General features: G+C 54.4%; 10 protein-coding genes across 10 annotated transcripts; 6 read left to right on the top strand and 4 right to left on the bottom strand.

Annotated features, from left to right (window-relative positions):
• Positions 1-429: 429 nt before the first annotated feature.
• DCS_06277 (uncharacterized protein) lies at positions 430-2,050 on the top strand (the record flags this gene model as incomplete). The annotated part of the gene is made up of 4 exons (XM_040803568.1): positions 430-718; positions 782-994; positions 1,088-1,460; positions 1,513-2,050. 4 exons carry the CDS (start codon positions 430-432, stop codon positions 2,048-2,050), a joined length of 1,413 nt encoding a protein of 470 aa, XP_040653672.1.
• Positions 2,051-2,302: 252 nt separating this feature from the next.
• DCS_06276 (30S ribosomal protein S13) lies at positions 2,303-2,563 on the bottom strand (the record flags this gene model as incomplete). The annotated part of the gene is made up of 1 exon (XM_040803567.1): positions 2,303-2,563. The coding sequence occupies one exon, from the start codon at positions 2,561-2,563 to the stop codon at positions 2,303-2,305; it is 261 nt and encodes an 86-aa protein (XP_040653671.1).
• Positions 2,564-3,224: 661 nt separating this feature from the next.
• DCS_06275 (putative peptidyl-prolyl cis-trans isomerase b protein) lies at positions 3,225-4,280 on the top strand (the record flags this gene model as incomplete). Its single annotated transcript, XM_040803566.1, has 4 exons — positions 3,225-3,552; positions 3,627-3,753; positions 3,814-3,962; positions 4,075-4,280. The coding sequence occupies 4 exons, from the start codon at positions 3,225-3,227 to the stop codon at positions 4,278-4,280; spliced, it is 810 nt and encodes a 269-aa protein (XP_040653670.1).
• Positions 4,281-4,741: 461 nt separating this feature from the next.
• On the top strand, positions 4,742-5,282 carry DCS_06274 (uncharacterized protein; the record flags this gene model as incomplete). Its single annotated transcript, XM_040803565.1, has 2 exons — positions 4,742-4,927; positions 5,085-5,282. 2 exons carry the CDS (start codon positions 4,742-4,744, stop codon positions 5,280-5,282), a joined length of 384 nt encoding a protein of 127 aa, XP_040653669.1.
• A 381-nt stretch (positions 5,283-5,663) lies between these two features.
• Positions 5,664-6,697, bottom strand: DCS_06273 (uncharacterized protein; the record flags this gene model as incomplete). Its single annotated transcript, XM_040803564.1, has 4 exons — positions 5,664-5,803; positions 5,858-6,076; positions 6,145-6,515; positions 6,603-6,697. 4 exons carry the CDS (start codon positions 6,695-6,697, stop codon positions 5,664-5,666), a joined length of 825 nt encoding a protein of 274 aa, XP_040653668.1.
• A 344-nt stretch (positions 6,698-7,041) lies between these two features.
• DCS_06272 (Ribosomal RNA-processing protein 17) lies at positions 7,042-7,749 on the top strand (the record flags this gene model as incomplete). The annotated part of the gene is made up of 2 exons (XM_040803563.1): positions 7,042-7,254; positions 7,315-7,749. The coding sequence occupies 2 exons, from the start codon at positions 7,042-7,044 to the stop codon at positions 7,747-7,749; spliced, it is 648 nt and encodes a 215-aa protein (XP_040653667.1).
• A 276-nt stretch (positions 7,750-8,025) lies between these two features.
• On the bottom strand, positions 8,026-8,756 carry DCS_06271 (actin lateral binding protein; the record flags this gene model as incomplete). The annotated part of the gene is made up of 3 exons (XM_040803562.1): positions 8,026-8,188; positions 8,295-8,599; positions 8,739-8,756. 3 exons carry the CDS (start codon positions 8,754-8,756, stop codon positions 8,026-8,028), a joined length of 486 nt encoding a protein of 161 aa, XP_040653666.1.
• Positions 8,757-9,253: 497 nt separating this feature from the next.
• On the top strand, positions 9,254-10,657 carry DCS_06270 (uncharacterized protein; the record flags this gene model as incomplete). Its single annotated transcript, XM_040803561.1, has 2 exons — positions 9,254-9,523; positions 9,662-10,657. 2 exons carry the CDS (start codon positions 9,254-9,256, stop codon positions 10,655-10,657), a joined length of 1,266 nt encoding a protein of 421 aa, XP_040653665.1.
• Positions 10,658-11,694: 1,037 nt separating this feature from the next.
• DCS_06269 (histone H3 methyltransferase complex protein) lies at positions 11,695-15,604 on the top strand (the record flags this gene model as incomplete). Its single annotated transcript, XM_040803560.1, has 3 exons — positions 11,695-12,327; positions 12,423-15,432; positions 15,501-15,604. 3 exons carry the CDS (start codon positions 11,695-11,697, stop codon positions 15,602-15,604), a joined length of 3,747 nt encoding a protein of 1,248 aa, XP_040653664.1.
• A 932-nt stretch (positions 15,605-16,536) lies between these two features.
• Positions 16,537-17,153, bottom strand: DCS_06268 (uncharacterized protein; the record flags this gene model as incomplete). The annotated part of the gene is made up of 2 exons (XM_040803559.1): positions 16,537-17,049; positions 17,133-17,153. 2 exons carry the CDS (start codon positions 17,151-17,153, stop codon positions 16,537-16,539), a joined length of 534 nt encoding a protein of 177 aa, XP_040653663.1.
• Positions 17,154-18,481: the final 1,328 nt, after the last annotated feature.

The following is an 18,481-nucleotide window of genomic DNA, read 5'->3' as shown; positions in this document are numbered from 1 at the left end:
ACGGAGCACTTGCACATGTAATGGACATGTAATCCGAACTGTACAAGTAAGCACCTAATAATACTCCGTAAGTACGGAGTACTTACCTAGTAGTTGTAGGTACTCCGTACAGTACTTATAAGGCACTGCTGGTATTGTTGGTGTGAATACTACAAGGTGCGGGGGACGCGCGTGTCAATCAATTAATAGTCACTAGTGTTCCGCGTCCGAACACGTACTTGCTTAATTACCAGGGAATAATTTGAACCTCATAATAGTAAGTACATTCACTACTCCGTACCGTGAGTATTGTACTTAAGTACTGTATCCTTGTACTCCGTATTATCCGCTCGACGCGACGTTAACTCGGCCCCACCATACTGCACGTCACTGCTTGCAATCCTTGGAGATACTTCGCATCCGTCTCCAAACTAGTGCGGACTGTTCCTGATGATGCCAGTTCCAAACGACATCATGAGCTTCCTCAGTAGCCCCCACCCAGCGTCTGCCGGCCGTGGCCTTGATCTTCGCGACTCTCTCAAGTCGGACAATCCAGCCTACCGCAAGTCTCGGCCACGAGCAAACGTACTCGTCTGTATCCTCGTAGCTCTCCTCGTCCTTCTAGGTCTCCGAGAACCTGTTTCTCGACACTACAGACATGTCTCAGACCGTATTTGCCAGAGATACATGGCGGTCGAGAAGAGGGCTCGCAGAATACTCACCCACAACCCCTTGATTGGTACCTTGTGCCTTGCCTGTCTCCGTATCTGACGTCTGCCTGGTATTGCTGACACCTTTTGAGATGGACATGTTGATCTTGCAATTGCCATTCGCGGCTTGTATAGGAACCGTATCGACAGTCTCGAATGGCTGGAATCATTCAAGAATGGAACGCTTGCTGGACACGTCGACCTCGCTCGTCTAAGGCTGGGCCAATCCGGAGGTGCCTTCTGGAGCGTCTTTGCACCTTGTCCTGCCAAAGCCGACGACTTTTCAGACGAGAACCTTGCCCCCAGTACGTTCCCTTTTATCAAATCCATGTTCCCATTTTCGTTTGAAGCGCGCCTTCAATCTCGAAACTGATTCTGACTCGATGCAACTGCGCTAGGCGTTCAGTTCACCCTTGACCAGATTGACGTCACGAACAGGGTTCTCCAAGCCTTCCCCCGTGATTTTGCCTTGCGACCTGATAGCGAATGCGCCATGAAAGCCTTCAAGAATGGAAGGCTCATTTCTCCCCTTGGCATCGAGGGACTTCATCAAATAGGCAATTCGGCCTCGAACCTGAGGCTCTTCCACGGACTCGGCGTCCGCTATGCGACCCTCACCCACAACTGCCATAACCTATATGCCGACGCTGCCTTGTCGGAGAGACCGCTTTCCAAGGCAAAGCCTCACTGGGGAGGAGTGAGTCCCCATGGGCGCAAGATGATTCATGAGATGAACCGCCTTGGCATGATCGTCGACCTTGCCCACGTCAGGTGAGTCCATGGGTCAAGTCAACTCCGGCTAGTGGCTGACACGCTCTCACAGCGACGACACCATGGTAGATGTGCTCGCCGGCAAGGACGGTTGGGAGGGCTCCAAGGCTCCCGTCATCTTCTCGCACAGTTCAGCCTACAGCATCTGCCCACATCCTCGGAACGTCAAGGACCACGTGCTCCGACTCGTCAAGCAACGCAACTCGCTTGTCTTGGTCAATGTCAGCCCGGACTTCATTTCGTGCGAGGATGTCAATGATCCGAGCGGCCTTCCCAAACGAGTCGAGGAGAATGCTACCTTAGAACAAGTCGTCAAGCACATCACCTACATTGGCAATCTCATTGGCTTTGATCACGTCGGTCTCGGTACCGATTTCGATGGCATACAGCTTGTCCCCAAGGGCTTCGAGGATGTCGCGAAATACCCCAGTCTGGTTGCCGCCCTGCTGAAAGCGGGCGTCAGCGACTCGGACGCGGCCAAGGTTGTTGGCCGAAATTTACTACGTATCTGGAAGGAGGTAGAGGACGTGAGCGCTCAAATGAGGGCAGCGGGAGCCCCCGTCCTTGAGGACGAAAGAGAGGTGCCATGAAAGAATTTGCGAGCGAGTCTGTCGAAGTTGGCCATTTTTCGGCCCGTCTTCATGATCATACATGTGCTATATACAGGTTGTGTACAAGGAGGCAAATACGTCACGCTCTCTCACGATGACCGGGCACTTCCTTCCTGAACTGGGCAGTCAGCCTTGGTATCCCCTGATAAACCCAAAAAGAAACAAACGAAGCCATATCTGTTGCGGGTGCGGTTGGTGAGCAGCATACGAGCATGCCGAAAGTGGGCAATGTCATGAGCGGCGATCGACTCGGTTGAGTTTGTTTGCTGTTGCCGTTTGCGTTCTTGTCCGCTGGCCGCGCACCGGCAAGCCCATGGCATGTCGCCTACCACGGTAGGACCCGATGTCCTTTAACCTCTTGATGTTGTCTTGCACGAGTCTCCGGGCATCCGTCTCGATCGTCATCTGAGACAGCTCGGCGGTGAGAGAGGTGACGGTTCGCGGAGCCAGCGAGCCCACTTTGGCGAGTTTGTGGATCGAGTACTTTGCCATGATCCGTGACGAGGTAGTCGAGCCAAGGGCATAGAAGGATTCGAGGGCTTTCTATATTGGCGCAGTCCTAGTCAGTCGCCGACATTCGTTGATCCTTGGACAGCGAGAAACAGAAACGGTCGGTACCTTGACCAGCTTGCCCTCGTTAAAATTCACTCCCAAAATGAACACCTGTTCGAGAGCAGTCAGAAAACGTATGCCCACAGAAGTGAGATTGTGCTCCTATACCATTGTTGCGGATTGTACTCAGCTCCCCAGACTCTCCCGTCGTTTGAGTCGCATTCACCGTCGAAGCCAAACGAGCTACGAAATCGGAGACATTTCGGTTGAATTGAACAATTCGCCAAAAAACAAAAGCTTACTAACACTCACAGCCACAGCCGCCCTTCTGTCGAAAACCCGCACGGGCCACTTTGTCGCTGCCCCTTGGAGAGGGACTGGCGGTTAACCATCAGTGGCTTGAAACGACCCACTGGCGGAAACTGGCTGGCTGGCTGGCACGGTGCACTCAAAATACCGGGGACCTTAGGTGCCTGGGCCCTGTAAGTAGTAATGAACAGCTGTCCGTCTCTGCCTCCCTTCAGTTGGTTTCCCTCTTTTCTCTCCCCCATCCTCCCGTTTGTCGCCAGTTCAACCTTGCATTGTCGACAATCTATTCAAAATGTACAATTTCAGACGACTCTTCGTCTCTGCCGCCCTCCTATTCGGAATCGGGCTGGTTCTCTTCGCTAGGTCCGCCGAGGCTGCCAAGGGACCCAAGATCACCCACAAGGTCTACTTTGATATCACTCACGGCGATGAGAAACTTGGTCGAGTTGTCATGGGCCTCTACGGCAGGACTGTGGAAAAGACGGCCGAGAACTTCCGCGCCCTAGCCACGGGCGAAAAGGGCTTCGGCTACGAGGGCTCGGGCTTCCACCGCGTCATCAAGGGGTTCATGATCCAGGGCGGCGACTTCACCAATCACGACGGCACTGGTGGCAAGTCGAGTATGTCCAAAACAAACTGTTTTTCCGCTTGAGGTCTGCACTGTGTCAACCAGCTGACGATTTGATGCGCACAGTCTACGGCGCCAAGTTTCCCGATGAGAACTTCAAGCTCAAGCACAGCAAGAAAGGCCTCCTGTCCATGGCAAACTCTGGCCCCGACACCAATGGCTCACAGTTCTTTATCACCACCGTCATCACCTCGTAAGTATAGGCCGTGTGCGGTCTGCTCGCTAAATGAAGCGAAGCTGATGGTATCCATAGATGGCTCGACGGTAAACACGTCGTCTTCGGCGAGGTCCTCGAGGGCTTCGACATCGTTGAGAAGATTGAGAACGCACAGACGGCGTCAGACAAGCCCGTGAAGCCTGTCAAGATCGTCAAGAGCGGCGAGCTGGAGGTTCCCCCTGAAGGTATACACGTCGACCTCTAAGTTCGTCTTCTTCGTGGCTTCCCAACAGCACACCTCCACACCTCCCGCCGTTTTTGGCCGGTGCGCTGATGCGTTTGCCGATTCTCTATCAGACCTCTTCGGCGACGCAGAATGGGCCGATGGTAACACATCAGGGGATGATTCGTCACATGTCCCACCCCAGGACACTGTCCGAGAAGGCTGGTCTAACGTCCAGAAGCTGATGGCTCTTGGAGTCGTTGTGGGTGCCATTGCCATTTTCATTCGGGTGAACAACAAAGGAAAAAGGGGTGTTGGCTACGAGAAGACCTTGTCCTGAAGCTCCCTCTGCTTGTGTAGTAGAGTGACAATACAGACGTTATTGGACTTGCCGAGGCTGACGCTCGTTTCAAACTGTGCTGTTGGGTCCCGCCTAATGCGATTGAGAAATATCCAAGGCAACCATTTGTAATGCTGCAATTGATCGTTGTCTTCTTGAGATTCGTAATGCGATAGAGCCGTTGTATTGTAAAACACCTGGTTGATTGGTTCTGCCTATCGGGCACACTGGATGGTCGCTGGCCGCTGACGGCGATGGCGCAACACACCCCTGTCACGTGGAGTCGTTCCCGTTCCACGCAGAAAAAAAGTTGTGAGATTCGGCGGAAAGAACCTTGTCCGCAGCATGTGTATGGCCGCCGTATGCTTTCTTCGTCTCTACAGCAGTCGCATTTCACCAATTTAAGATCGTCGAATAGGAGGGAAAGGAGCAAAGGATTGCCGCTGGCTTTCGCCATCACCATGAAAGTTCTTACCCTCAATTTCCTGACCTGCGCCGTGAAGGCTTGCAAGTCCTCGACGGACTCGTACCCGCTGCACCCTAAAGATGCCGAGCTGGTGGAGGATGACATTGAAGTCAACATGGATCTTCTCGTCAACGTGCTTCCGCGACTTGATTGGACTGCTCTGCGGATGACATCTTCAGAGGTGCGTATGCTTCCATCATTGCCTTGGACAGTTCGCTCCCCCTTGCCATATCAGCTAGCATGAGAGTGCGACATGACACGAAATTCTCAGTTGATTTATGGCAGAGAAGAGCGAAAGGGAATGAGAGCAGAGACTGACTCGATTCGCGGACTTGTAGCTGGGCTTCCCATCATTGCCGGAGCAGCCGCCGACGCAGGAACAGCTCAAGTCGGATGAGAAGCTGATGCAAGACTTGCATCACTTGCTGCTCAAAACCCAGATTTCGGAGGGGAAGCTGGTGTGCGGAAACTGCGGACACGAGTATCACATTAAGGAGGGCATCGCCAACTTTCTCTTGCCAAGCCATCTGGTATGAGGAACACCCTTCATTCAATGGCAATGAGATGAGTCAACGACGGACGAGGTTGTCGTTACATTTGGGAGTATAGGCGTTATTTGGCTGTTGCAAGAATGACAAGCAAATTTTGGAATAACCATTACGGCCAGATGTTGATGAGAAAATGTTCAATTGTTTGTTCCTGAATCCTAGGTCTCAAGTGCACGCGGCCGGAACACTCAAACACAAAAGCCCTCTAAACTCCATACGGACGTACACATGCCGCAGTGCAACGACGCGGTTGAATGATCACGCGGTTGAATGATCACGCGGTTGAATGATCACGCGGTTGAATGATCACGCGCTGTACGTTATTAACTCCGCCGCACTTGGACTACACCTGCACCTGATCGGATCGGATTACGATTGCTTTTTCTGGGCAGCTGGCCCCATCTCCTTCTCAAATGCGCCGTAGGAAACTTCGAGACTTGACAGCGCTTTGATACCAACGTAAAGAATGGATAGGAGAAGGAGTGCCACAATGAGGGCCATGAATATTCCTAAAACACGATGAATACAAACAACGACATATATGACGAGGGCAATGGACGAACCTGGGCTGAAGAATTGGTACTTCTCGAAAAGCGGACGAGTGTCTCGCAGCGTCTCGTTTTTCTTTGGAACGTTTGGCACACTCTGCATATCCCGCTTGAGATCCATGTGCAGCAAGTCGAGGAACTCTGGTTCATACGCCGGTTCCTGGGGAACGGAGTAGAGCAAGATGGTGTAGCTGCTGGACTGCGCTGCCTCAAGCTTACTCGCGAGGAACGCATCTGAAATTCGATCAGAATCATGTGTTTTATGCCTGCGATCAGGAGACGAGGCGCAGGAGTGAACGCACCGTTGTCAGATAGCGCGTTGGCTCTGTTCTCGACACCGAGGGAAGCCAAAACAATCTCCTCCACAGTCACGGACTTTTTCTTCTTCGCGCACACGGACTTGATGTGCTCAGCGAATTGAACATCCGTATCTGTGGCTTTTCTTAAGACTTCGGACACAGTGTATCGCCCTTGGATCCGGTCATCGTCGGCGGCTCGGCACAAATGCGGCATTGCACACTCGTTCCCTCGACGAAGGTCAGCGGCGTGGACGCCGCCAGCTTGAGTGATGATATAATATTGATCGGTAGGGCATGTAGAAAGGAAGTCTTTTGTATACTGCGATACTTCTGAGATGGTCTGAATCTGATTGTGGTTGACAGCATCTTGAAGTCTGGATAAGATTGACCGTCAGCTTCATGAACGCATCGATGTTGCCCTGGATTGCCATCGCCGCTGGGACTCCACCTCCGCAACGTACGTTGAAGTGGACAGCAGCACCCATGGTGTCGAATCGGAGAGAGCAATGGCTGCGCTTGGCAGAGCCAATACGCCAGCGACTATTTGGAGACGCATGATCGACGAGTTGAGATGTGCGGTCGGCCTGTCGTTTGTGTCTTGTCGGTCCGATGGTGAGCTCCTGGAACATGACTTTAGTAGTGATGTCAAGACTCCTTACGTAACCAACAAGTTGCCCGCGTTAGCGCAAGTTTCCCCCGAGGCAAGTGTCGCCTATTACTGGCCGGTACGTACCACTTGATGTTGGTGGATCTGTTCTGGTAATATTGCATGGGAAAGCCGAAGGAGCGGGAAAAACGCGGCCATGTTTTCTCACCAGTGCCTGGTGTTTTTTTGTAGCGGAGCGAAACCGTCGTCTGCTGGGCATCATCACTTCATTCTTGTCAGAATAGATTCGGATCATGGTCGCGAAACAAAGAGGCAACAGACTTGCCTCCGCACCTCCAAGCAAGAGGCGGAAAATAAATTCTGCCGTCGAGGAGGTCTCGTTTGACTTGGATGCACGCCACGAGTATCTCACAGGCTTTCACAAGAGGAAGCAGCAGAGAATAAAGCACGCCCAGGAACAGGCAGCCAAGCAAGCCCGCCAGGAAAAGCTCGAAGCCCGCAAGCAGGTATGTTGGGTGATACTCAAACGCTTTCGTCGTGACGACCACTGTTGACATCAATGGAAGCTGCGGAACGAGCGCAAAAAAGAGGTAGAGGAGCATGTCGAAACCGTCAATCGTCTATTGAGAGAGTCTGGGGCAATAGTTGACCCTGTCGAGTCTGAATCTCAGGACGAGGAGGCGAAGGACGATTGGGATGGGTTTCCCGACAAGCCGGACCTGGATATCATCGATCACGAAGAGGAATACGTCGACGAAGATCGATACACCACAGTGACGGTCGAATCGGTCTCCGTATCAAGAGATGGGCTTAGCAAACCACAGCGCTCTACTGACGAAGTTTTGGGGGATCAAGAGGGGGAATCAAATGAGGGCTCGGAGGACGAGGCGACCAAACGGCCGACGAAACCAAAGAAGAAGAAGAAGAAATTTCGATACGAAAGTCGCATTGAGAGGCAACTGACGCAGCGAAGACATAAGGCCAAATCAAAGAGAAATTAAATTAATGAAAATCAGAGAGAAAAGCAGACGTTGACGTCATTGTACTAGCCACTAGAAAGATACCCAGAGTCGAAGAGCTTGTATTTGCCAGGAACGAAAGTGACTGCTATAGCTAGACTACCCTTGATTCTCGCAAGCATCGACACCATGCACCGACATGGAATAGCAGGGCAGTGCAGCTAGCTGCACCGCTAGTGATGAGATGACTAGGAATCTTGCCAAACGTTGGAGTGTGGCGTGCGTAACAGGCCTCTGCTATGGAGACAGGTGGTGCAGCTAAATGTTGCCAATCTCCTGTTGGAGCTCCTCCAGCTCCTTCTGCAGGGTTGTGTGCTTCTTAGCCATCTCTTCATACTTCTGCTCCCATTGGTCGCGCTCGTTCTCGAGGGCCTGAACCTTGCGCTCGAAATGACCGGCTCGGACGTCGGTTTGCCGAAGCCTATGTTGAAAGTGATGAGGGTTAGTTTGTTTGAAGCCAAATCCGAGGTGACGCGGGGAGCGGCAGAGAGAGACAAATCGACAGGCGACAATGGGCGACGACATACTTCTCGTTGGCCTCACGAAGAGTCTTGTCAGCCTCTTCCGCCTCTTCCTCGAGCAGCTGCAGTCGTCGCTGGAGAGTCTCGTTCTGGGTGCCGCGTTGTAGACCCTCGTCGGCAGCAGTCTTCAGGTCTTTGATGTTGGACTCGAGCTTTTCGACCTCGGTCTCGAGGAGGTTGTTTTTGTGCTGAAGTGAGGTGACTTCCTGCTCCTTCGACATCTTTTCCTGTTCTAGAGTCTTGACCTGGGCCTGCAGCTCCTGGTTCTTGGCCGCGGATTCATCGGCCTCGAGGCGAAGAGAGTTCATTTTCTGGCCGTTTGCATCAGCAGTGTTCTGTGACGCCGCCGCACTCACCGTTGACCCCTCCGAACCAAACCGTTGGGCTACGGGTGGGGGATGGGGTCGTGTCGGGAAAAGCTAGAGCTGAAGGGCGGGGAGAAGTACGAACCTCCTTGATGCGATCCATGTTGACTGACGACTTCTGCTCAAGGGCGGCCTCGTTGAAATTTGAAGGTGACTGAGGGTAGTATTTGTCGTGCGAGGTTGTTCATGCGGGCACGTTGACGAATGATGGATGGGGTCGGGAAAAGGAGATAATAATCCGACCGACGCAGGTGACCAAGAGATGGCTTGCCCCTCCAGATGCCAGATGCCCCAGAAGAAGGTACCGGGGCTGTAACCTCGCCGAGTGCGCAGCCCCGCTTCAGCGTCTGACCATGTGTTCTGTGTTGGTGTTGCCGTGTCAACGAGAGCACGGGCCCACTCGTTACCCGCGACCAGTGCTATGCACGTCTTACCTGTGGCCGAATTGTGCTACTACTGTCCATGTCCCTGCATATTAATGCTCATTTCAGCATACATGTAGACAACCTCGACTGCCGTTTCGTTTCCACCCAAGCAGCGCAGTTTCTACGCCAGGAGCCATTCGAGAAGGACGCAACGCGTCGCTGAGATTCGCACGCCATGCTCGCCGCGCATCGTGATCAGGAAAACCTGGTGCACAGTCGCCAGGTGCCGTCGAAGCAGCAGCCGAAGACACCCGGGACGAGATACCCCAAGACACCCCTCAGGTTTCGCAACGATGAGAATGCACCGACTGCTTTCACCGCCAAGACGGGGATGGCTGGCGCGGTCATAAAGGCTGGGAAGAGCGACAAATTGTCGACGAGGAAGGGGCATCAGCAGGCAATGATCACGCCGATGGGTTCGTCCCCCCCCCCCTCCTCCAATACCGTGCGATGGCCGCAACCAAGCAACTGATCACGGCGCACAGGGAATAGATCACGGGCCCCCTTGGGGAACAAGACGACGAACGCCAAGGCGAGGGCAAGCCAGAGCGTCGTGATCAAGAAGGTGCAAGAAATTGAAAAGTCCCAGGCCAGGCCGACTGCTCAGAAGATAAGCCAGAAGACCGTTGGGGGTGAGCCAGTACTCTTCGATATTCTCGCCGATAAGGGCGAGCCGTCAGAGGAGGACGATGAGCCCGAATACGCACCACCAGCACCCACGCCATTGCCGTACGAGTCTGACGTTCTCCCCCCAGGGGGTTTGACGTTTGAAGGATTGAAGAAGGTAAATTTTCTCAAAGGTTTCTATGAGCATTTTCACAACCCCATCGACGAAGATGGAATTTCGCGTGAGCAGAAGCGCTTCAACCGAGAGATGGAGGCCGTCTTGGGGAAGGCTAGGGAACACTGCCAACGTGAGGCGGCAGAGATTGATTGGAACACCCTTGACATTGAGAAGCCGGAGGCAGTTGCAATGGGTCTCAGGCCCAATGCATTCAATGATGTCGACACAGCACTGGACACGACGGCGAGGCCAAGCACGAGACGAAACCCTCCGACCATGACGTCCCGGCGGGCAGTGTCGGCGTTAGCCCTTGCATCGGTAGATCGAAATGCGGCTGTCACCAAGCCGCCTGGAAGGAATCCAGCCATCCGGCGCCCACTGTCCTCCATCATATCCAGCAGTCGGGCAGCGAAGCCAGCCTTAGCACCGCCCATGTCCACTTCAGGCAATATAGCGGCCGAGGCGGCATCGCGAACAACGATTGGCTACACCAAGGGCCGAACAGCATCTTCCATGATTCGCTCACGCGGAGGAAGCGTGATCAATCGTCCGAAGCAGGCCAGTAAGCCTTCAGGACCCCGAGATGGCGACTCTGTTCTCGCCACCACACTACCCTGTGCCTACCCAGGGGGTCTTGGGCGGGACCAGACCGATTCGGAGCTGGTTCGACCTCAATTCCTTTGCATCTTCGACGACGTTGACGATGAAGATCTCCCCCCAATGCGAGGACCATATCTAGGCGACGACAAGGAGGAGGAGGAGGAGGAGGAGTTTGAGTTGAAGCTGACTATTTGAGCGTGGTCTCTGGTCTCCAGTTCCGGCAGGTCCCCGGAACGATGGAACGAATGGAAGCAGACAATACTACGAGACACAAAAAGGTATCACCGTTTCAGGGAGAAGGAAGACCTTTTGTAAAACCTCTCTCGCCTGCTGGAGTTTTGTTGACATTCGACATGACGAGCAATGGATTCGTTCGGGGTTGGTTTTTTTTATGTAAATATTCTTATCATATATTGTTTTCGCAGCGTCTGAATTTGTTGCGTGCGCATTGTACCTCATTATGCAGGGTTATACCGTACATGCTTCGGCACTTTTGCATCGGTGGTTCAGTGCAGTATCCTTCCCAACTAACATGCGCGTCTGGCGGACCACCCACAAAACGACGATGGCATATCGAGACAGCAGTCAGTCAGTCAGTCATCGCCTGTTGATTGAAAATGGAAATGGAAAATAGTTTATCCGATGTGCCAAATGGCGTTAGCACCCTTGTACTTAAGTACTCACTTCTGCTCCCACCATGTACATGAATGGGTACGTACTCTGTACTTACATTGTACTGTACACGTTCGATCACGCTCTTCTTGGTTTGGCAAGTCCATTGGAGCATCCTAGAAACCGGCCAAATGGGTAAAGACATCGACTTCTCATCTCCATTCCCGTATCGCCTACTTCGTCTCTCTCCCTTCTTCACTCGCCAGCCCTCAATCCTTCGCTTTCGGCTGCGCCACGCACAAGCGGCACGGTCGCCGTCCTTGAACCTGTCGCTACTCTCATTTTATCTACGATTGTTCCGTGAATGACGGCGCGACGGTGAGCGATTGCTGCGGCGACGTCAACCGCCGGCCGCCCACTTCACTCAAATCGTTCGGCTCGGTCGCGTGGCCTCTGCCTTCGGCACGTTTCACGTTTCACGGCCTTGCGGGACGCGAGCTGCCAGAGGCGACAGCACACCATACCACAGTCCCTGCATGGTGAATGCTACGGCCCGCGGCGCGAGAGATATCATGAGTGCGGCACGGTGCAAACGATAACAGGAGCGTCTCATCGACACGATGACCCGTACCCCGCCAGCCGTGAGTTTCGCGCAGTTCTTCCCTAACGCTCCCAAAGTCCGGGCAGACCGAGAGCGCTCGAGGCGTAGCCTCCCTGAAATCGAAACGGCGGCTGGTGCGCCAGCGGCTGCTGTACCGTTGGCCGTCGAAACCACGACGACAGTTGGCTTTGTCCGGCCGTCACATCCCTCGGCTCAGCTTGCAGGTGCCCCTCATCACCACGTCGACGATAGCAACGACTCGCTCGCCGAAGACGTACCTAGCACTGCCGGGTCTTCGAGCTCGCACGCAAGCTCCGCGTCATCCATGTTCAGCAGTACGCTGAAACCATCTCAGCCGTCCAACGGTCGTCGCAGAGGCTCGTTCTCTGACTCGCTCCACAACTCTCCTGCCTCGGCCCCGGAGAGAGCCATGGCCATGTCCACGTCAGCCGACTTGGCCGGGAAAGCTCCCCGCAATATCCCATTGCCGACAAGCAATGACTCCTTTATGTCGACAGCCGGGCGCATCCCGGCTCGAGATCCTCTGCCGTCTGTCAAAGGCATGAAATGTACCTATGACCCGACCCTCGATCGAGCGCGCCGTAGGGGCTCGGGGAAGAGCTCCAAGCCAATTTATGAAGAGTTTGGGTTGGTACGTATCTATAACTATACTCTATCCCGCCTGAGGGGAGGGGGAGCGTCGTGTCCTCGTTGGGAGTATTTTTTTCGCTAATGGCTTGGTATTAGGACAATGACGCTCCCCCTCCAGATCCACGGCTTGCAAAAGCCGGCGATCGATTGGGATATATCAATACCGACTACTACCTACCCAAAGCACGTTTGCGCCACTCGCCCGAGAACCTCAAGCCTTATCCATACGATCCGAAGACGTCAATCGGCCCCGGGCCGCCGACGCAAATTGTCGTCACTCGGTACAACCCTCTAGTCTCCTTCATTAAAGTCACCTCCGTTTTCGCCGCCTTTGGCGAGATTGCCGAGAGCAGCAACAAGATGCACCCCGACACGGGGAGCTACCTTGGCTTTGCCACAATCCGCTTTCGAGATGCGAAACAACCCGGCCGCCCTCCCGTATCTGCCATAGAAGCAGCCCGTCGTGCTGTTCGAGCCTCCAAGGGTATCAAAATTGACGCCGATATCGTCAAGGTAGAGTACGATCCTGAAGGCCGCAAGAGCCGACGGATGCTCGAGGACCACCTGAAGCGCGAGAAACAAAGCAGGGAGAGGTTGTTGCGAACCCCATCGTCGGCCTCGACGGCTACTCCTACCGGTCCGAAATCGTCGTCTACGCCAGCATCCGCGCCCTCGTTCGTTCGCCCCCCCCCGACAGCGCCGAAAGGGCCTGCCGCCCAACGACTGCCTTCGTCTCTGGTGCCGTCGCAGACAACGCCGACCGGCCCTCCGCGCCCTCACAGCAGCGTCGAGCCGCAAAGCATCGCCGCACAACTTTCCGAGTATCCCTACGTCTTTGTCACGGCCGAAAGTGTTCCTGTTCTGCCGAGCATCATACCTCACATGAAGAAGCGATTGAAAAACTTCGCCATCGACGATATCCGACTAGACAAAACGGGCTTTTATGTCATTTTTCGGAATTCGTATGCCGGCAGGTCGGAAGCAGAACGTTGCTTCCGGGCCGCCAACCATACCGAGTTCTTCACGTATAATATGGCAATGCAGCTGTGCTTGCCGCAGAGCAAAGACCGCCTTTCTGAGCGTCCCTCTGATCCTGCCCGAAAGCGAAGTCTGACGCCGGAAAGGGGCCCGACGACGACCTATCGACGGCGGTCCGACGAGTATACTCGACGGCGCCGCGAGGAGGAGGCCGACCTGGAAGAGGAGAAGAAGCAGCGGGCAAAGAACTTCGACCCTGTCGTCGAAGCCGTCGAAGTCGTTCGCAGGGAGATGATGGATCATCTGATCCGCCACATACGCACCCAGGTTGCTGCGCCCAGCCTCGCCGACTTTCTCGATCCTTCAAACCATGCGGCCAAGAGGAGAAAGCTCAATCTTGATCAACCAGAGGATGATAGCATCTTTAGCTTTGACGACAGCAACGACAACGCCCGAGTTGGGACGCCAAACTCTCGAACCGACCCGATTGAGCGACGCACCTCCCGGTTCGAAGCAAAGGCGCTGCCCAGAATACGCAAAGCAAAGGCAAAGGGCCAGGCTCATCGCAGTACATTCGTCGACCCATTTTCCAGAAAGCGGCAGTCCATGGCCCGCCCTGCTTTCCGATCTCTGCATCACCGGCTGAAGAGCCTCGACAGCGATTTCGAGTCGGATGATGAGACGGATGCAGGAGCCTTGCTGGCTCGCGATACGGAAGAGCTCGAATCACGGCCTCGAAGTCGCATGAGCACCGACGATGAAGCATTCAAGGATGACCAGGGGTCGTGGGGCCGGCAAGATGATGATTCCATGACCGAGGCTAGCCTCGCCCTTGCCGAAGGCCCGCCATCCAGGAAACGGAAGCTGGAGGAGTCGCTCGAAACGGCATTCAAGCGCCAGAAAAAATCCGACGAAGATTTGTTTGGCGTCAAAATCGCACGCCTTCCGGCAGCTGTCGATGGACACGAAGCGGCGGAAGAAGTGGTACCGGATGCAAATGCCATCGACAGCGGTGTTTCCCGATCAGGCACTCCAGTGTCTCAGACGCCCCAAGGGACGAAGAAGAAAGCTGCGAAGTCGAAGAAGAAGACGAAGAAGCAATTGTTTGAAGAGCGAGAGGCATTGAAGCGACTGCAAGAAAATGAAGCCTCGCGTGAGAAGGAGGTGGCGCCTGCGTCGTCCGAGGCCGAGAAGCAGGAGCAACCCCCAGACGAATCCGTGGTTGCCAAGTACGACGAAAAACTTTTTGCCACGCAGCCTTTGACCCCGGCGATGACTCTCCCCGACGGCTTCAGCCCGGACATATCATCGCTTCAAGACTTTGCCCTCGGCGTAAAGGACGTACCCGACCTGGCGAAACTTTTAAAGAAGTTTGTCATGGACGACATTGGGGATCCTGAGTTGTGGCTATGGAAGCGGAACCGAGTAAGGGAGCTCAATTCTTCCAATCGATCTACGACACAGCCAATTTCCATTGGAGGTTACTACGTGCCGAACTCGACAGGTTGCGCCAGGACTGAAGGTGTCAAGAAGATCCTTAACTCGGAAAAGTCCAAGTACTTGCCTCATCACATCAAGGTTCAGAAGGCAAGGGAGGAACGACAGGCTCACTTCAAGACGGGCAAGGATGCTGGCGCCGCCGAGGCCGCGAGACTGGCGGCCGAGAAGCTCATCGCGAAGGGGAATTCGCGAGCGAACCGGGCCAGCAACCGGCGATATGTTGCCGACTTGAATGACCAAAAGAAGACACTCGGGCAGGATTCGGACGTCTTCAAGTTCAACCAGCTTAAGAAGCGGAAGAAGCCGGTGAAGTTTGCCCGATCAGCCATCCACAACTGGGGCCTCTATGCCATGGAGAACATCGCCAAGGACGACATGATTATCGAGTACGTTGGTGAGGAGGTGCGGCAAAAGATTGCCGAGATACGTGAGAATCGGTACCTTAAGAGTGGTATAGGAAGCAGCTACCTGTTCCGCATTGATGACGACACGGTCGTGGATGCGACCAAAAAGGGGGGCATCGCGCGATTCATTAACCACAGCTGCATGCCCAATTGCACAGCCAAAATCATCAAAGTTGAGGGCAGCAAGCGAATCGTCATCTATGCCCTCCGTGATATTGCCCTCAGTACGTTCGCAATAGACCCATATCTAACCCTCCCTGCAGAAGTCCGTTTGACCTAACGAGTGCTGCAGATGAGGAGTTGACCTACGACTACAAGTTTGAGAGAGAGATTGGGAGTTTGGATCGCATCCCCTGTCTCTGCGGCACCACTGCGTGCAAAGGATTCCTCAACTGAGACGGATGTTTTCGGAAGAGTTGTCGGTGCACTACGCTCTATACGCTCGGCTCTGGTACATGACTGCGGCCGCCGCACGGCTGTGAGTTTATGCCTTGGATGAAGATTTGGTTGCGGCGTTTTGGCAAGGTGAGGTCGGTTGCATTCCTCGCCGTATTTCACGTATGCCGAATATTCCCCGCGCAGTGGGCAGCGGGAGGGTATGGAGTTCGGCATGCTTTGCATTATTACTATGAGATGGGGGTTGTGTGCTGCTCGGCAGAGGCAGATCTCAGGCAAGTCGTGGACGCGGAATTCTCTATCCGTCATCCGTCGAGGTCTGTTCCCTTTTGCTCTCGTATATCTGTCGGTGACGCAACATTGGCCTCCTTGGTGTATACATGTAATAGACACGCGTGTGTGCCAGACTAGGCAGGCGGGAGCATGGACTCGATGGAAGTGGATGATAGAGAATAAGAGTCAACAATGATGACTTGCTAGGGTATGGACTTCGTCTTTTTTTGTCAGAGCCGTACCGTACCGGCTGTCCACGTGTCCCAGAGTGAAGCAAAGCCATGCATGAGCTTAGCCACAGTCTGGGTTACCACACCATCTCTCCAGGTGGCGATCCCGCCGATGGCGATGGCACCCCTGAGAATTATATCATATGCCGCCGCCCTCCCAACCGATTTCCCAGGCCGGTTAGTGAAATGAGCTGACCGATGGTTTCTCCGCTCCAACGGTGTGTTATACACGCCTTCCACCCGTGCCCAAGACAAGTCGTTCCTGGCGTCTCTGTTGCGACGGCGGCGGGGAAAGGCGCACTACGGGGCGAGTGCCGACTTCCGTAAGCAACATTAGCAGGGTTCGCGCCGGCTTGTGGCCCTTGATGCGGCTGATTGCTAGAATTCCCTCTCAATCCGATTCGGAATAAACGGCTCCTCGAACAGCAACTAGCCCCTGGAGGGAGCCCTCGGGCCGAGCATCCAGTCCTGCATGGCCAGCCACTCACTCCAGCATGCCTCTGCGTTGACGATCTCCTTTTCCGTCACGCTCTGTAAGGGACGTAGGAATGGGACGGCCTGATCTTCGTCCATGTCGTAGTTGGCCTTGACCTTAAGCCAGGTGTCGCTCTTGGCGGCGAAGAGGTAGTTCCTCCGCTCCGACTCGTGTATGGGGCCGATGCCTTGTTGCCAGTCGTCGCCGAAGAAGCCGTGGAGGACGGCGGGCGTGTCGAATCCGGTGGCGACAAGGCGGCGGACGTAGGGCAGGACGAGGACGACGTCAGGGTTGGTGGGCGCAGGCGAAGCACCAGTGACTGATTTCTGAAATGGAAGTTTGATGTTGACTATGGCGGCGACCGTTTGCACGGGATTGTCATGCTGGCCATGTTCGACAAAGAAGCGAAGGCAGGCTTGGTACGTGGGATACCAATCGAACATGTCAAACTGGGCTTCCTGGAAGGGCTGAATAGAAGAATCAGCAAGATGGAGAGGATGTGATGTTGGAAGAACGCTCCGGTCAGGAAGGGAGAACTCTTGCGGCTTACATGATGAAATGGTCTCGACATGTCGATGGCGGAGACGGAGCGAGGCCGAGATTTGCAGCGGCCCAACAGGGCGAGGAATTTCGCGCAGTGGTGAAGGTTGACAACGGATCAGGGTGACCCTTCATGCTCCCCAGATGCGGCCGAGGGCAAGATAATGTGTCGCAGAGAGGGCAGAGAGCGCGGCGGGTGAGCGAGGTGATGACGTTATATTGGCCACTGGACCTTGTATTCGGGAGGTGAGTTCGATTGACTCGACTCGCTCCTGAGCCGAGTCAATGGACGGGTATAGAATTTCAGAGAGAAAAATGGAACCAAGCAATGAAGAAACGGTGCCGTCTGGGATCGGTGATGGTGGTAACAAAGCGGAGGAGCAATCGGCTCGAGAACTCCCCGTCTCGCAGCAGATGGTAGTCGTAAGCTTATGTCGTATGGTTGTGTCTGCATAGGTCGAAAAATGAAGCGTAGCGATGTGGATGATCGAATGTCGATGTGCAATTGTACGAGTCAAGGGTCATGTCGAAGGCGAAGACGATGCCAGGGAGAGGTGTTTGAGGCTAATAAATGTTGCCATGTGCTCGTCTGCCATCGAAGGGACTATATATGTAAGTGTACATGGATACTACAACGAGTAATTCGTACTTGCACCTACCCTGGCGAGAATCAAGCCCAAGGGAACACGCCCCGGGGTGGCAAGAGGGGCAGGACTGGATGGGAATTGTTTGTCTTCCCAGATCGTTCGGTGGCAATGAGGAGGGAAAGACGGCATTCCGAAAAAGGGCAACGGGCAGAAAAAGAAAAAAACAAGGCCCAAGTGTGGAAGCAAGAGCAGGTGGTGCTGAGAGTGGGTAACAAGCTAAACGCGGAGGCGGACTGAGCGTGAACGATGGATTACTGTTCATACACTTACACACACTCGTCATAGATGTAAAGGAAACAGCAGGCGCAGCAATCATTCACTCGCAGAACGTGCCGACATGTAGCTACGGCAGACTACGTTTCAATAGCACGGGACAGCAGGACGAGTCTCAGGGTTGTCGCCGTGGTTGGGATTGAGGTTGGGGTTGGGGTTGGGGCGGTGATGGTGATGGCAGCGTCACGGCGTACAAAGATCGAGCAAGCAAACCGTAAATCTCAGCCGCGTAGATGGGCGAGGGGAGGGACCAGGGGATCCAACAACGCGAGAGGCCAACCGAGATATGGACAAGGGCTGCCGCGGCCATGGTGCATCACGGGGGGAGGGGGGCAGGCGACGCCACAGGGTCGAGGCTAGCTTGAGGCGTACCGGGGATGCTGGGATGCGTGCATGGGCTTCCTGTCATCAGCCTTGCTGTTTTGTCGCAAGTACCAGT

Source organism: Drechmeria coniospora, chromosome 03, assembly GCF_001625195.1.
Source record: "Drechmeria coniospora strain ARSEF 6962 chromosome 03, whole genome shotgun sequence".
Taxonomy (NCBI): domain Eukaryota; kingdom Fungi; phylum Ascomycota; class Sordariomycetes; order Hypocreales; family Ophiocordycipitaceae; genus Drechmeria; species Drechmeria coniospora.
The sequence above is the reverse complement of the archived record's forward strand: the minus strand, read 5'-3'. Positions and strand labels throughout refer to the sequence as shown.